At 41.8% G+C, this 17802-nt stretch overlaps 2 protein-coding genes across 4 annotated transcripts; both read right to left on the bottom strand.

Moving 5' to 3' along the window:
* Window positions 1-3809: 3809 nt before the first annotated feature.
* On the bottom strand, window positions 3810-5641 carry LOC129597194 (uncharacterized). The gene is made up of 4 exons (XM_055494661.1): window positions 5614-5641; window positions 4777-4945; window positions 4576-4702; window positions 3810-4301 (listed from the first exon to the last, which is right to left on the bottom strand). The coding sequence occupies exons 1-4, from the start codon at window positions 5639-5641 to the stop codon at window positions 3936-3938; spliced, it is 690 nt and encodes a 229-aa protein (XP_055350636.1). The 3' UTR covers window positions 3810-3935.
* Window positions 5642-11389: 5748 nt separating this feature from the next.
* Window positions 11390-14509, bottom strand: LOC129597174 (golgin subfamily A member 7B-like). 3 transcript variants are annotated; one of them, XM_055494634.1, is made up of 5 exons: window positions 14105-14509; window positions 13096-13245; window positions 12856-13008; window positions 12207-12305; window positions 11390-11739 (listed from the first exon to the last, which is right to left on the bottom strand). In XM_055494634.1, exons 1-5 carry the CDS (start codon window positions 14120-14122, stop codon window positions 11719-11721), a joined length of 441 nt encoding a protein of 146 aa, XP_055350609.1. In that variant the 5' UTR covers window positions 14123-14509; the 3' UTR covers window positions 11390-11718. The 3 variants fall into 3 exon arrangements, with proteins under 3 accessions (XP_055350609.1, XP_055350608.1, XP_055350610.1); XM_055494633.1 differs by lacking the exon at window positions 14105-14509 and adding an exon at window positions 13400-13717; XM_055494635.1 differs by lacking the exon at window positions 14105-14509 and adding an exon at window positions 13355-13714.
* Between the last annotated feature and the right edge of the window lie 3293 nt (window positions 14510-17802).

The following is a 17802-nucleotide window of genomic DNA, read 5'->3' as shown; positions in this document are numbered from 1 at the left end:
ACTGGTTCTTGTACGGCGATTGAAATTATTATTATTGTTATTATTGAAATCTCTACCGTTTCCTCTATCGCCTCATTATTAAATCGATTACTCCTGTTAAAATTACCGTTTCTGTTATTATTATTATTATACGGCACATAAATTTTTGTATTAATTAACTTTTGCACTTGCGAGACCAAATTATCTACTTTATCGTTACTTTCCTGTTTCTTTTCCGTATTCTGGGAAAAATATACTTTATCGGACTTTTTCTCTTCTCCTGTTACAGGGTAAAGTTCTTGTGCAAGTTGTAAAATTTCTTTAGGCGTTTTCTTCCCCATTAATCGAATTTGCGCTGCTATATTTTGGTCCTTCATCCCTCTCAATACAAAAAACCCTTTTTCGGTTTCTTCCATGTCCGTTTTGTTACATAAATCAATGACTTCAAAAAAATACGTTCTAAAATCTTCTTTAGGGCTTTGCTGTCTTTTCAAAAGCTCCTCCATTGCTTTATCTTTACTTCCTGCTTTAGCAAAAACCTCTAAGAATCCTGATCTTAAATATTCCCAATCTTTATCCTCATTTTCTAAACTTTTATACCATTTTCGAGCAGTATTTGCTAATACGTCAGGAAACCTGGTTGCCTTTTCGACATCACCCCATCGATAACTATCCGCACACCTTTCAAATGACTCCAACCACTGCTCAGCGTCCTCATGGGATGATGCAGAAAAAGGTGTCGGCAATTTTACTTTAGGCCCAGTCATTGCCTTTATTAATTTATCTTCACCTTTTTCCTCCTGTTCTAAACGATTTTCACGCCTTTCGTCGTGTAGTACATTATCAACGATTCTGTCATCTCCGTTAGTCATTTCTATTTCTTCGATATTTCTCTTATCTTCTAAAACGCTGGAATTATCTACCAAGGGCAGTTCCGCTGACCTTTCTAAGACTGTTTGGTTCAGGTCTGGATTAGAATCCCGATCAGATTCTGGATTCGAATGCAGAATGCTATCGTAATCTAGAGGACTATCCTCTTCCGCTGTATTTTTATCTTTTACTTTATCTGGGGTTTCAATTAAAGTTTTATCAAAAATCGATTCTTCGGTAAAAGGAAATTCCTCAAATTTTGCCTCAAACTCAGGTAATCTCTCTTTTTGCTCTTCTGCCTTTTCGACTTCCGTATTTTCTAATAAGAAGTCTGTTTTGGAACTTTGGGGGAGCGCTTCGCTGAGACTTCCCTCTTCTTCCGCTTTTCTCTGTATTTTTTGAAGAGTCGAGCCGCTAGCCTCTCCTTCCCCAGCTCCCCAGTATTTACTTCTTTTAAGTTCTTCAGGGATAATTTCTGGTTTCTCCTTATTGAGCCTTGCGCTCTTAAAAATTCCACTTAATCCACTACCGGTAGGTTTTACTGGTGGCTTACTAGACTGACTTTTCCTGCCTTTATTCCTGTCTGTCGCCACTTTTGGCTCACATTTATTTTACTATTCCCCTTTTCTATTAGAAACTTTCAATTTTTATCTTCTGAATCAAAATTCAAATATGCTTAATTTTTTTTTCGTCTTATGACTCTTCGCTTTATTTTCCTTTGGTCCTGTGACCTTTTTCAAAGCAATCAACAAATTATTTTCTGCAGAAATGAAATTCACACTTTGCGTACGCTTCTGTATTCTTTTGGCGGTTCTCTTTAAACAAATTGCGTGAGTGCTTATGCGCAATTAGCCAGACTGCGCTACACCCAAGTGTTTTACCCTAGGGTCTTCAAGTTTTCCAAAGAACCACACTCTCCGATTTGACGGAGTCTGATGGACGTCCTTTCTAAATTATACGGATCCGTTCAAGTCCCGGTGAAAGGTCACCTGGTTTGTTACAGCTCACTTCTAAACTCTCAGCAAGTCCTGACCTTTATTCGGTCGGATATATTATCCACAAAAATCCTGACCTTTACTTTAGGCCGGATACTTTTTACCAGAATCTTCTGACCTTTATAGGTCAAAATCAACTCTAAAGCTGACCTTTGTCAGCAACTTACCTCCCGTTATAAATCCAATGGGCTATATCCACAAGCTCGTAGTTAATCCTCTCACGCCACTTGTTACAATGGGGGAAAAACACAACTCAAGGCAGGTTCGACTTTTAATCAAAACTCTTTGCAACTGATTTTACACTGGTGTTCAGGCGCTCTGCAAGCGCGCCTTTTATTAGCGGCACATCAAAGCGAATTCAAAAATGCAAAACACACAAACACTAAACCACAACAAGATTAGGTAATCAAAACACAATTATGCAATCATCAAAACCAAATTATATAAGCATCTGACATCATCGGAATGATGTCATAACAACAAAGAACTTTCGGCGCATATGAAACAAAATACCACAGCAGAATGATATTATCTGGAATGCAGTGAAGAGGTGGTGAGCGTAAAGGCCACTTCAGCCTAGGAAATAGGTTTGGCGTCGCCCGAAGTTGTCGCGCATCGTACGCGTAGTCGACGGCAGTTCGGAACAGAACCAACAGCGCCTGTTGGACGAAAACTGTAAAAAAGTATACCGTGCCTATCGAAAAAGCTTCACTCTCAATGAGCCAGTTCGATTTGAATAGTTTGCGATTTCCGAGAAAAAATTGCGAGGTACGCACTGTACATTAAATTTATTGTCGAGGCTTTTTGCAAAAAACACCATAACCATACCTTAACCATCGCTTATCGGGTAGCTGGACGACCGCCATCGAAGTGGCAGTGTACAGAATACCTTACAACAACCGCAACTGATTTCTAGGGGTCTTCGAATTTATTTTTTTTCCTCGTGCTATGTGCCGTGGAATCCTTTGAAATATCAAAACTTAAATTCTCTGATGTTTTCTGTACTTGAAAAGTCTACCTCAAGCAAAATTAAAGTATACAGGAGTTAAGAGGAGCTGTTGAAGTCAGCTACCATACAACGAGTTTGTATGGTATCCGCACTTACCATACGCTCGCACTTAACCATAGCGTATGGTTAAGTGTATGGCTATGGTTATTTATCGCGACAAAATTTATTTGTGATTTCCACGTTTCACACCTGCATAATTCCCGGAAAAGAAAAACCTTATTACAAAATTAAGCCGCTAAGTTACCGAGTACTGCACCCGAGCTAGAACATAAAAAGCAAATACGGGTTGGTTTATTGAAGGACCTAAGTAATCCAACAGCATTTCTTGTCGCTTTCACTAGCGACGGCGGGTTTGGGTTTGGCGTCGCCCGAAGTTGTCGCGCATCGTACGCGTAGTCGACGGCAGTTCGGAACAGAACCAACAGCGCCTGTTGGACGAAAACTGTAAAAAAGTATACCGTGCCTATCGAAAAAGCTTCACTCTCAATGAGCCAGTTCGATTTGAATAGTTTGCGATTTCCGAGAAAAAATTGCGAGGTACGCACTGTACATTAAATTTATTGTCGAGGCTTTTTGCAAAAAACACCATAACCATACCTTAACCATCGCTTATCGGGTAGCTGGACGACCGCCATCGAAGTGGCAGTGTACAGAATACCTTACAACAACCGCAACTGATTTCTAGGGGTCTTCGAATTTATTTTTTTTCCTCGTGCTATGTGCCGTGGAATCCTTTGAAATATCAAAACTTAAATTCTCTGATGTTTTCTGTACTTGAAAAGTCTACCTCAAGCAAAATTAAAGTATACAGGAGTTAAGAGGAGCTGTTGGAAGTCAGCTACCATACAACGAGTTTGTATGGTATCCGCACTTACCATACGCTCGCACTTAACCATAGCGTATGGTTAAGTGTATGGCTATGGTTATTTATCGCGACAAAATTTATTTGTGATTTCCACGTTTCACACCTGCATAATTCCCGGAAAAGAAAAACCTTATTACAAAATTAAGCCGCTAAGTTACCGAGTACTGCACCCGAGCTAGAACATAAAAAGCAAATACGGGTTGGTTTATTGAAGGACCTAAGTAATCCAACAGCATTTCTTGTCGCTTTCACTAGCGACGGCGGGTACGCTGCTTGAAGAACCACCAGACCCAGCTCCAGTTGATGTGCCGGTGGGCGCATTTATGGCGCGTCTTGCAGATGAAGCGGCATCACCTCCCGGCACGTTGGCGGACTGTCCTACTGTTCCGGTTTGACCGCGTCCACCTGTTTCACCAGCAGCCGCTGATCCTGTTTTCTGCCGAACGGCTTGCTGTTTCTTTTCCATATCGCGATGTTGTTGTGGGCTAACCGTATCCCGGGGGTTTTTCCCAGGATGATTACTAAGGCTCCACTCGTAGGGGAAACCTTTCTTGTGCACCGGATTTGGGGGCTTCTGTCCAGCCTGGGGGAGAAAATTAACAAGAGTCACGATACTGCTAATACCGACAAAATGCAGGTGCTATTTGAATACATTGGTTCTTGTTTGTGTACCTGTTAGAACTGCAGTACAGACAATAAAATTCGTTTATTTCATAGCGTCGTAATTATCAATTTCAAGTTTTAGTTGCTGTAATTCTAGGGCGCTTATTGTGATTGTGCAAAAAGTTCGGAGTTATACAGATACAGCATACACACAAGCAGGGATAAATTGTTACGTACTAATTGTAAGTACTAACCAAGTACACAAAGTTCTCATTCGCGTTCACATCCAATTCGAACAAAGTTTTCGTCTGCGCAAGATAGGTCTCCGTGTAAATGCCATTCCGACCGTTCTTTTTGAAATCAATCTCTTCAATGAATCCTCTGAAAATATAACAGTGCTGTGCTCTAACAGAAAACCGGTTAATTTTTGCAGGTTTTGGCGGAAAATCTCTTACACATCAGATGTCAACAAAGTCAGTATAAAGGTCTTCAAAGCTGCTGGATTCTTGCTACCAAAAATCACATGAACATCTGGTCTACGCGTGCTACTGGACTGCGCCTGCATCTCGACCCTGCCTTTGATTTCAGCCATTTTATTGTCGGCCTTGCAAAACTCTTTATACCCTAAAGTCAAACACCGATTAGACGAATTATAAGTACTTTCCAATCGAAGACAAAATAATGCAGCATGCATCACGTAGAATGGCGCTTCCCGAGCAAATGACACTGACTGTCATAAAATTTTATTTACGGATGTATACATGTATACGTTATACGTACAAGTCTGCAAGTTATACACTATTTCTTATACAAACACAGACCTGGCTGTTTTTTCAATGTTTATATCAAGTAAGGCAACAGATATAAGCATTATTCTTGATATAAACATTATATGTGTTATTCGTGTGGCTACGGAAATAAAGGTTTTAAAACTTATACAATGTTTTATATACAGCGCTGGTTACGATTGCCATTGCACTACGATAATTCTTCTGCATTAATCTACGCAGCTTATTCATTTCCCAGGTACAATTGTACACGGGCTTCCACTACAGATACCAGTCTCACATTACTCAATTACTTAAAATTTCTGAATTTAAAAACAGTAAGAAGTAATCTGCAGCAAATAATTAATGCCGCTGCCGACATCGTAAACTTGAATCATATGCAATCGTAAAGCGCCACAGTAACAGTAACGAGTCTACTACTGACGACCTCATCAATTATGTTGCATACAGATTTCTTACAACAATTTCCTTTGCCACGCTGGACCACGACAGTAAATGTCCAACCTTTGTACAACTCGAAGGTGGGGTCCATCGGACTTGGGACTTGCACAGCTCCCCGTAGCATATCGTCCAGTAGCTCCTCATGGACGCTGGTTGCCTGGCCATTGTTGAGGCGATAGGAACGTATGGCAGCGCCACGCGCTATCGTCTCATCCGGATCGGCGTCCGCGCACACCACGCCGTCACGACCGAAAAACGCCTGTAACGTCTCCTTCACCACCGGCAGCCGGCTGCTGCCCCCCACCAAGATGACCTTGTCGATATCGTTCCGCGACAGCTCTGCGGCATCCAGGGCGTTCTTCACATGGACGAGGATCTTCTCGAGCAGACCATGAAACATCTTGCTAAAGGCCGCTTTTGTCAGCTCTAAATCGTAATCAAGGTTTCCGTTCAGTTTGTGCAGTTTTAGGTCCACGTTGGCGCAAGCCAACGTGACAGCGCGTTGGGCCTTACTAAAGTTGGACGGAACCGTCACCACCGCGGAGGTCACTTTGCTGCCCAGAAACCCTTCAGCCATCTCCTTCAAATACTCCAACATTTTCTCGCTGATATATTCCGGACCGACCATCTTCGACCACATCAACTTACCCGCCTCGCTGTCCTGATTCACCTGCAAAATAGCCGAAAACTTTGTAGGCAAAACCTAAACAGTGCTTCAGCATAAAATTAGCAATCATGGTGTATTATACGACGCACTAGTTTCTATTCCCTGTCACTTCTGGCAGAAAAAAATTGCAATTGGCAGTTGCTATGTTCATGACAGACCTGGGCAGTTATAGAAAATCGATCCGCAGTTAAAGTTACGAGTTACAAGAAGCTTGCGAGTTGCGCTAAGAGTTAAGTTATTTAGGCAGGAAAACCGAGTTTCGAGTTACACCGCGAGCTACGCTACCATAGACAATATATAGAAATTTTATGAGAGTTAAGTTAGAGTTAAGTTTTCTTCTGAACGAGTTACGCTAAGAAGTTAAGTTATAACTCAATAACTCGAAAATAACTCGCGTTAAGTTAAATAGTTAAAATTAACTGCCCAGGTCTGGTTCATGACTTTTATTTAACGGCAGCTGCGTAGTGTTAAGATTTCTGGAATGGATACAAGTGCTAAGTGCCAGCCTTAATTTTCACACAATAAAAAGTTACAAACACACGAGTAGTCTTGTAAATTTGCTATTAGTCTATGATAATGAAGGTTGATTATTGCTAATATCACCAGGTAAATATTATTTTATGTATTATTTAAAACCAAGATTATACCGTAGTTGCGTTTCAATATTAATTGAGTAATTTAAAAAGTTTTAAAAAAACTTAATTTAAGCAGGTATGTGTAGTATTAATAAGTAACATAACGGCTATTAGATCGATTAATCATAATCACGATCATAATTATTATTACAGTCCATGTTACTAACAAATCATAACCGCGTTGCATAAGTACACTCACGCACCTCAACTGCAGGAGATCCTTCGTCGCTGATAATTGCGAAGGGCATCAGACTGTGTTACGCCGGTATACGCATAGCGGTCATTTGAAAGGCGACTCTGTTTATGAGCTTTATTGCTAAACTTGTGTTTGTGCATGATGCGTTTTATTACAGCTTGTTTAACTGCGTGTGTGTGTGCATGGATGAGCACGTTATGGCTTTGGCCATAACGCTTGACAATCTAAGAGATTGTTCTCATGTTTATTTCCTCATGAAAGTTACCGAACTTTCTAGAATCGTTGCAACACGGTTGCACTAAGATATAAGGTTTTGCTTTGCTGTGAATGATATCGATCATTCCAGCGATCGGTCTACCATTTCCTGTTGCTTTCCATCTCATTGTTATTCTTGCTTGTTGTGTGATTAAAGTTATAGTTAAGAACTATTACTTTCACTTTCCGTCAGCACAGTATACGAGTATATTACGCAGTCATATACGGCACTGGTCCCTATTATTGGTGCCGAAACCGTGGACGGAAGCGTTCACAGTGTGAGTTCGTTTAGCGGTGCTTTTACCAGCTATTTATTCCGTCACGACGCGTGACCTTTATCGAACAGATACCAGCGTCGTACAGTGATTACGTTGATTGCCTTTATCGTAATTGTTTGTTGCTGCTGCGGAATATTTTTTTTCTGACACGTCGTCAACAATCATGTCCACCACCGAGTCAGGGACGACGAAAGTCGGTGGAACGCAAGACAGCGCGAACCGTAACATTATGTTAGATTCAAGAGCGCTGGCCACACAATTTTCTGACCTTTGTATCGGTACGGATATGAGGCCACCCCTCTACAGCGGACGTGCTGGGGAAGACGTCGAGCAGTGGGTGCGCCGGTACAAAGTGATTGTTGCCGCCCTGGAGTGGGATGATGCCAAGGCGCTTCGTCAGCTTCCGGCTTACTTGGATGGATTTGCCGCAACATGGTGGTACAAGGTGAGCGAAGACGGAGAGAAGAAACCGTTTGCCACAACGAAGTTGTTCCTGGAAGCCTTAGTCAAGCGCTTCCAGTCCAAAGATTACTGCACCCGTCTCAAACGACAGTTACGTGACCGAAAACAGGACCCCGACGAGCCACTCGAAGATTACTACAATGATGTTTTGGCAATGTGTGACCGCATCGACCGCGACATGGACGATGATGCCGTCATCACTCGGCTCCGAAATGGTCTCCTTCCAGAATTTTGTCAGCGCCTTGCCATGAGCACAGCCAAAACGCCTATGGAGTTCCTTACGGATATGCAGCGAGTTTCGCACGTACTGTATTTGGAGGCCAAAAACAGTACGTACGACGACTAGCACTACGTCATGGCAAGCGACTGCACACGGTGCAGGTCGCAGAATACGGCCGGGATTACGGATCCTGACTGGTACAATGTGTCGTGGCTGGAAGCGATACAGTCGTACGCAGTGTCGCCGCTTACGAGAAGGAGCAGTTTGAATGTCACGTTTGGTGCATCTGGCATCGTCAAGGACGATATTGCAGTATCGGCCAGTGTGCGGATATGGCCGATGAGGACAACGATGGCTGCCTGTGTAGTGCAAGCCTTTTGGTGCGTATTGAATACGTTGTCCATTGTGTCAGTTATGTGCAGGGATCAGCTGGACCTACGGCAGCCACGGAGCGTGTCGCGAAGTGTCCGAATCAATGCCGGCTTACCGAGATGCGGGATAGTTCCATATCCTGGAAACCCCCATGCAGAAGTTACGGAAGTGGGACGTGGATCCCCTTGGCTCCGCCGGGAATGGAGTGCGGAACGGCGACAGTCTGATCAGCTGAAACCGTGGCCGGAGATACTCAGATGTCCCGGAGATGAAACGCTTTTGGAACAAAGCGTTGTACTGTAGTGAGTCACGCGCGCGTAGCGGTACAGTGGAGGAGCCAGTGGTCGGTTGTGGTTGCCGACCGGTAACCGATTACGCACCCGGTTATACACTGAATGTCCGTTCGACGTTCAGTTGCGCAACGTTGGACGCAACGGTGCCCAAATGCGATGCCAGTTTTACTGGCCCAGTGATGGCGACATCCTCCCCCGCCACACTTCCTCTCCAGCCAGTGCGGAGAAGCAGAGATAAGCCTCATCTCTCTCGTCATGGAAACGTTCCATATGGTTATTTGCAAACGTTGCAAGCGGGCTTACGTTCGTGAATGCATCGCCTACGATCACCTGGATGGACCTGATGCCCCCGGCAGTTGGCGTTTCCGGTTGCGAGGACGCAACCGTTAAGGAGGGGAGAATGTTACGCCGGTATACGCATAGCGGTCATTTGAAAGGCGACTCTGTTTATGAGCTTTATTGCTAAACTTGTGTTTGTGCATGATGCGTTTTATTACAGCTTGTTTAACTGCGTGTGTGTGTGCATGGATGAGCACGTTATGGCTTTGGCCATAACGCTTGACAATCTAAGAGATTGTTCTCATGTTTATTTCCTCATGAAAGTTACCGAACTTTCTAGAATCGTTGCAACACGGTTGCACTAAGATATAAGGTTTTGCTTTGCTGTGAATGATATCGATCATTCCAGCGATCGGTCTACCATTTCCTGTTGCTTTCCATCTCATTGTTATTCTTGCTTGTTGTGTGATTAAAGTTATAGTTAAGAACTATTACTTTCACTTTCCGTCAGCACAGTATACGAGTATATTACGCAGTCATATACGGCACTGGTCCCTATTAACTGCATTCTTTTGTCGCTGCATCAACATCGAAGCTGCGTCCAATGAGGCGCTTAATAATCCGAACTGTATTGCTGTTGTCCGAACTTTGTCGTTTGGCATGTTTGCCCACTTCAATCCCGTCCCGCTTCAGGCGCACCCAGGACGGCGTGGTCCTATCGTCGAAATCATTCTTGATCACCTGCGGACTGTGGCCATGCTTGTACACGAACAGGCAGCAATAAGTTGTGCCCAGATCGATGCCCACCCCGTCCGCCATGCTGTCTACTCTGGAAATCACTAATAGGCTCGAACAAGAATCCGTACTTGAAAGATGATGTTGAAGATAATGGTCTAAATTGTTAGTCAAGGTTCTAGCGCAAAAGGAAGAGTGGAGAACCCAAAAGTCAGAAACTCTACAAGCATTCGTGCATCGCAAAAATCTGCTATTAACAAACTGCAGTAATTGTAAGTACGTAATTGTATTGCGTATGTTGTCGGTGCAGTGTGAAGTTGAATCCTCTGTGTGCCAGTGTATGGCCGATCCGGTGGCATACTGGTAGAGTAAGCGGAAACGCCGGACGGCGGACAGTGCTGCCACCGTACGTTCTCGTACAGGAACGTGAATTCCCTGATAAATAAGTATACGTACTCGCAATCCGGTGCGTGCGACTTGCGGTCAGCGTACCACCGTCTTGCAGAGTGCACAGTGCAGTACGTACTTAGCCAGTCCATATCTATATTAGCCATACTCCAGGGGTTTTTTTGCGATCGCCATGTAAAAGAGTCATCGCGTCCAAGTGCACACACTACATTCTGCAAAGTAGAGATACAAAGCGTCCACCGTTACAAACACAGTACTAGAAGTACTGTACTGTACTGTATTATTATACAATATTTCACCATTTTATCGTTTTACGTAATTCGCAGTTCTGCAGATGGATGGAGAAGTGCTAGAATAAAAATTATTAATATAAATAGCAAGTATTACGGAATTATTAGTCAATATTTTAACTACGGACCTACGATGCATCTGACTCTGAAGTTGCCATTGTTCACGCATACAGGTACGCTGTTTCAGTTTCTCGTAGAAACGTTTGGCTGAATGTAAATGTTGACCTTCCTGATGCAACCTACATGTCCGTCGGTTTGCAGCGTGAACGGGTGGGTCAGCATGGCGGAATCACTCTGGAATGCCGATTAACCAGCAGTGGATGGTGTGAACTGTGAATCCCTGGTAGATGTATTTGCTTCTGCAGAACGGCAGTTTGACCCATTGGAAGCTTATAATGCTCTGCAGTCTGCACCTGCACTCCACCGTATGTCAGCCGGTTTCCATGACCAACCGGGAGAAGATCGATCCAGCCTTCATGTGCATGTTTTTGGCAGAAAGCCAGTTCAGATGCGGAGACGGAAGCCGATGAATAAATATTGTACTGCTTTCACGGTTTCACCCAATCTTGTGACGATTTTGTCGCGGTTCACAAAATAAACGATATGTCTCGAACGGTTTCAGAAAAAGTGAACTGATCTTTTTCTGCCGAACTCGAAACACCATTTTTCGGCCTACTCTGTTTCGATGGGGTTCATATAAATTTCTTTCTCAAATTTGTTATGACAAATTCACACTATTTTGTAAAAAATAACGTTGCGGTAGAAATTTTTCATCGTTTGCACAAAACAGCAGGGATTACAGTGGAACATCATTCATCTACGAACCACATTTCGAGGGTGGGGAACATTACAAATGGCCATAAAAGAAACACATGCGCAAGAAAATTGTAGAAAAGCAACAAACAGCACGATTAAAAACAAATGAAAAACAATCCAAGTGTTAAACACAAAATGTATCTGTATCATAAATCATAATACACAACAGCACAATAATAAACTCTAGTGTGTACTGTGTTAGCAGCCAACCGGAAACCAATATCCAAGATCATAAAAAGTTAGGCAGAAACTGCACGGAACTTCATTTGATGCGGATTTCAATCTGAAAACGAAAACGGGAATAAGTGTTTAAGCGCCAAGAGCTAACTGCCGGATTTCACAACGATACTTAAACACGAGTTACGACTAAAATTTATCGAATTAAACCAGAAAAACAAACAAAAACAGGTAACAAACATCTAAACTGTGTCACAATAAAAAAAGTTATCTACAGCTTTGACACAGCAAACTGCTCTACGAAGAAAATTTATTGTGGCCAGACCCAGTGAAAGACTTTCCGAAATTAATTTTCATCAAAATTTAAAACCTTAAATTAAATAAATACATATGGGCATGAGATTTGTATTTCCACATACATAAAATTATGTCAAAGCTTTAAGGAAATGGCCCACGCAACATTACTTTCGTCAAACAACAGAAGTGTAAAACAAAACGTGACGGAAGTGGCAAAACATTCAAAACAACCACCACTATGGGCAATAAAAAGACTAATGGTAAATCGTGACATACCAGACGCATCCCTCTTTCGTACGGATCAACAAACGTGACACCACGAGCCGACAATGTGCGATTCTGCTCGGCAATGTACGAGCGGGCTTTCTTCAGGTACTAAAGAAACAAAACACAGAATTCCACTCAAGTGCATGGACAGATATTTATTTTCGACAGATAAACCAATCATAGCCAAAAAATAATTGTCAAAGATTTCAAACAGGCTCCCAGAAAGCACGGCAATAATGATAAACTTTGATTGTACATATATTTGCTGAGCGAGCTCGCTTTGTATCTGTAAATACCGCGAATACGTAAAGCTAAGCCTAATTATACCTAACTCATTTATTCAACCTTATTACAAAATGCGGATTTTAATTAAGACGTTCCACAGCGGTAGAAAAACGAAAACTGTAAGGACAAAAGTTATTTAAATGCACTCGTATTGACAGGTATATCATTAAAAAAAGCGGTTAGGTAGATGAATAAAAAGTAGTCGGAATATTCTAGTCGTCGATCGCTAAATACTTTACCATAATTTCCGCAGATTATTAACATTATCGAATCGTTTGATTTGCTAGGTATTGCATAAAAAAATCAGACGGATTTTTCAGAGCTGAAGTTGAAGTCAGTAACGTCTTAAACCACACAAAAACCACCAGCTTACGTGATTATATCGGCTCTCCATGAAGAGGAAGGCCAGATAGCAGGTGCAGCAGCCGATACAGTTCTCCCAGGCCGTCGCGCAGCTGGGCGTCTCCGCGTCCTCGTAGATCTCGTTCAGACGCTGGATGATGGCCTGGAACGTCCCGGGCTCCAGCTGCCAATCACACCGTCACGCATTATCAACTCAAATTCCCCGAATTCCCCACGAACACGCGGAAATTCCCTGTTGGCCGTGTCTTACCTTCCCTTCCAGCTCCGGCGGGAATTTATCCAGAAATCGCACCTGTATGCCCTGCGTGTAGTCGCGCTCCACGAAGATACTCCGCGCCGTCTGCTGGCCGGGATGGTTGGACGACATGTGGTGGTTGTTGGGCTTCCCGTTGCTGTTATGCTACTCACACCAAAGCAGAACCAATTAAAATCGGATCAATTCCGAAAAATTGAATAAATAAATAAAAAAATTTGTTATTTATTCCAAATACGTCTACATCAACACAAACCAGCTAAAACCAGTTAAATTCCGAAAATCATGAATAAAATATTACAAATTCCAAATATATCCACATCAACGCAATCCAGTTCAAATAGAAAATCAGAGAAAAACATCCCATAAAATACGTGATAAATTCGAAAAAAGAATTAAGAATCCGAATGCGACTTTTACGCGATCTGAGCATCACTACCGCTGCTTTGGCGCATTAATGACACTGCTGATACTGCCAACGATGTGCAAGAGACACTGAAATTAATTTGAGCAGTGGAAGGATTAAAAACAATTAAATTTTTACGACTGCGACATAAAACCACAGTTTGAACGAAATTAAGCCTCGGTTCTTCGATGGGCAACAATAGGGTGCCATTTGATTGCATGGCTTTCAGTTATCTCAGGACGATGAAAACGGCCAAAGAGATTTAACGATTATGAATTAATTAATCAGGTATTCATTACGCAAGCAGTTTGATAAGAGTACTCTGCGGTGTGCGTATGTTTGGTTTGTTTTCGTGTGTTGAGTCACACACTAGCGTGCGCACTCAGCATTTCTCGATTACTAGTAATTAGTCTCACTATCTCTCGAGAAAACTGGAAAGTTTCTTTGTTCTCGAAAGCTAAAATTCAAACCCTACATTTCTAATTTTTGGCGACACTTACAGTAAATCTTCTAGTAACATTTGTACAGTACAGTGACAGAAAGTACAATGTTAAAGTTTGAAAGTGAAGCGAGGAAGTATTCCTGTGAATGTCGACTTACATGTCCAATCCCGTCCATTATCCGAGAAGAAATTCAAGAAAATATGGCTTCAATCCAGATATCGTTGATGGAAAAACTTATAAAATATGCAAAACTGATACGCACTGGTAACGCTGACAGGATATATCCCAAGAAGCTGGTGAAGAAGCTAGAACTCTCTGATCACCAAGAACAGAATTCCGCACGTGCCTACATTATGCAAGAACCCCCACTGCAGATGGTGTTCGGTCAAAAGAGCATCATCCTACCAACGAGATTTGGTACCATTCAGATGCCACGCTAGAGAACGTTACAAAAAAAAGTGCGGAAGTGGAATTACCGAAAACTCTTCAAAGAGCGATAAAATGACGAAATAAGCTGACGATGTATGCAGCTGTCATAAAAGTCAGGCATCTCACAAACAGCTCGAAGCCTGCAAAACGCGTGTCAAAATGTATGGTTGGCTTATTGACTGCCAGGCACTCGCGCGAAACATCTAACCGATACCAGGCGGCGGTCACTTTACTTGCGAGTTTAACATTACGTGTACGGAAGCGGTTAAATGCGGAAGTTTAAAATCAGATACGGTATTAATAAAATTACTTACAAACTAATTTACAGAGTATGTACGGAGTACAAAAGACATACATATTTATGGTTCGTTAAGCATTACAAAAGAAATTTATTCTCGCAAAAGTAACTGACCGTTTTGACCATGCTTTCGTCGAAGTTAAGATGCGCGAGTGACGGAGTATTTTAACTGAGTATAAAATATTATGGTAATAATTATTATATCTATATAGATCTGCCGTATGCTGCAATACCTAAATTCTATATGGATATATCTAAATTTTATATAGATATATGCCGTGTGCATCTGTATGGTGCGCGCGAAATCAAAAATTAATTGTTCGATAAATGTCGAATTTTTAAAGTGAAGGTACGATTTGCCTAAAAGCACATTAGCAGTATTTTACTCCTTATATTCTAAGCGTAATATAAATCGTTCCTTGCTTCTTATTGCTTACAATTAGTTTTCATTATTTTATAATGATTTGTATCCGGTCAGTAGGAACGTAAGTACATTATCGACGCTTTATTCCGATTGGCGGGACAAAACATTTTTACAAGTTTTCTATAATGGTAGACTTTCGCATACATCCTTGATTCTAACCGCGAAAATATTGTACCAGAAGTTACAGACACGCATAGTACAATATGGTGGCTTAATAACTACGTGGAGATTACTGGATGTATAATCTGCTATTAAATATTGTGCCCAACGTACTCATGTTATTCTATCCCAGAAATCTGAATCCTGCAGTATACCATATGCACGTATGTACGCTCTAGAAATGTCTCTTGGCTTAAAACAACATTTTATTCTACAGCATTGTTAAGAACGTATATGAGTACACAGTTTTTTATGTCAAATTAATTAATTATTCGTGCTAAAATGGAAGTTACGGGTAACCTGACCTTTACAAATTGTTGTGGTACTTACACCGCAACGGTAATAATAATAACAATGGTATATACAGCTTGATTACACAAAAAGCAAAAAGCCGACGTCACTGCAAGTCACGACAATGATCAGGTATAGTCAACACTCTCCTCGTTTTATCGTTTTGGATTTACGTTTTGTCATGCATATACCGATCCCGCACGTTACACACCCTTTCCCTTTAATTCATGAAAAGAACGTTTTTGCAATTTTTTTTAACGGTTGTTGTCGCTGACTGTACAAATGATCATGACAACTTAATTGGATATTCTGGAAAGGCAAATTCATTTTGTAATTAAATTCAAATAAGTACCGGCGCCCGGCCTTTTCCTGTACAAATAGCACTTAGGTAATTTAGGGTGGCACCTAAAAAATATAATACAACAAGATAATCATATACTCTTACGTGCATGAAATGTACTCAAAAATTACACTATGCAAGTGGGGCAAAGCCGGTTGAGGTGCGTACGGACGTATGTGCACGTTGATGGTCGTCCCACTTTCGTACGATTCCCTCCGGAAACCGAACGACGCTGGCATGCGCACCCCCGTCATCCCAATACGATCTAATTATTAACGCCGAAAACGCGGAAGTTGTACGCGGAATCCCTGCCGTGAACCTGTCAGCGCCGTACCCGTCTATCGTACGTCACACTGATGCGCCGGCATGAGCATAACGTACGCTCCAGCTTTATATATTGAGGAATCATATAGTGTGTCTGCCGAGATCGATGGGATAAGTGTGTTTTAAGGGGATTTAACTGATTGATTAAATTGTCCATTTATTGGCTGTGCTAGATGCGCCGCTGTACGAAGTTTTTGTGTATATATAAAAGGGCATGCGCTGATCGACTTGACGCTGCTTACAAATGCATTCTTTTGTTTAACTCACCTTTAATATCAGCTCGCGATTCATTACAGCACTGTCTTCCCTTTTCGGCTTGTTGTCGCTGATTATTTTGTGAGTCAGTTTTCCGTTAGTCACTCGCCAATATGAATGCCTTGATTGTCGTTGGCGCTGTTGTGCTCGTCGTCGCTGGAGTGTTCGTCCAGGATGCCCGTGGTCAGCCGATCAGTGATGTAAGTACTTGAAAATTTAGATTTGAATATCTATGATTTTAGAAACCGTCCGCCGTATCAAGAGTTTATATTTATAAATCATACATAGAAATAAAGAGATTTTATTCATGGAATGTGCGTTTTTACGACAAAAGTAACTAGAGATATCGTATTACTGAACAGAAGGTCAACACCAAAATGGACAGTGTTACATTCGTTTTTAGTTGAAATACAAATACATGTTATGTATTAAACAGTTTTAAATAATTACGGAGATGTAGCGATTTTCCTAGTACGCAGTATCTGTAAGCACTAAGCATAAGCTAATGACAAAGTTGGAAAGGTCATCAACATACTGAGCCGCTGTTGACCTTATGGTGCAAATTAATTGTGCTCCTCTTTATTAATACATGTACTTCCACTAGTTTAAAGGCTGGCAGTATGTCGATTACGTTATAATCTAAATGTATTTTAAACCGAAAGCTTGTCTAGCTGATCGATTGTGTGGTGCATCGGAATAGCAGTAATTAGGATAGTTTTGCAATATATGGACTAAATGCTGAGTGTGCGTTGGTAAGTTTGTGTTGACGTTTAAAAACTGGCTCAACGGCCAATTTGTTGAGGACAAGTGTCGGTCGGGCGCAGCGTAAGCCATTTACTAGCCGGAAGTCGCTGTGAAACCTTTTCATTACGGAAACCGGCAAACTGTCCAACCCAGTTTGTCTGGATATGGGGACTATACTTTTATAAAAGGGAATCAGGGACCAGAGTAGTTCTATTTTCGAGTTCAGGACGTTGTCGTATCAGATTACGTCTCTTGTGGGGATGCGGCGCGTGGCTTAAGGACTGTGTCACATTGTTGTGTCAAACGATACAAATGACCTCAATGGGCAGCCGTTAGCTGAACTGACGAAGCCGATGATGTGCAGATTGCTGATGTAGATATTCAATGCCGCGATTACGTGAACATCAAACTGTTGAATAACTAATTCAGCGGTCTGCGACAATTCTTTGTTGATAAACGGCTGATAAACCTTATCCCAAACCTTTAATAAGTATCATGGTACGAGTACAAACTATGCACCAGAACAAACAGAATTTACAAAAGGAACACTTCCTCTATGCTATCCTGATTGGGGATCGTACCCATTCCACA

The sequence above is a fragment of the Paramacrobiotus metropolitanus genome, unplaced genomic scaffold, assembly GCF_019649055.1.
Source record: "Paramacrobiotus metropolitanus isolate TYO unplaced genomic scaffold, Prichtersi_v1.0 Parri_scaffold0000101, whole genome shotgun sequence".
Taxonomy (NCBI): Eukaryota; Metazoa; Tardigrada; class Eutardigrada; order Parachela; family Macrobiotidae; genus Paramacrobiotus; species Paramacrobiotus metropolitanus.
Note: the sequence above shows the minus strand (reverse complement) of the source record. Positions and strands in the feature narration are given on the sequence as shown.

Coding starts and splice junctions, on each gene's coding strand:
- LOC129597194 (XM_055494661.1), bottom strand. CDS start 5,641: ATGGACCCCACCTTCGAGTTGTACAAAG. Junction 4,703..4,776: donor ACTTTGTTGACATCTGATGT/GTAAGAGATTTT, acceptor TTATATTTTCAG/AGGATTCATTGAAGAGATTG. Junction 4,302..4,575: donor ATGAGAACTTTGTGTACTTG/GTTAGTACTTAC, acceptor TTTCTCCCCCAG/GCTGGACAGAAGCCCCCAAA.
- LOC129597174 (XM_055494633.1), bottom strand. CDS start 13,531: ATGCTCAGATCGCGTAAAAGTCGCATTCGGATTCTTAATTCTTTTTTC. Junction 13,009..13,095: donor CGCCGGAGCTGGAAGGGAAG/GTAAGACACGGC, acceptor TGTGATTGGCAG/CTGGAGCCCGGGACGTTCCA. Junction 12,306..12,855: donor TGGAGAGCCGATATAATCAC/GTAAGCTGGTGG, acceptor TTGTTTCTTTAG/TACCTGAAGAAAGCCCGCTC.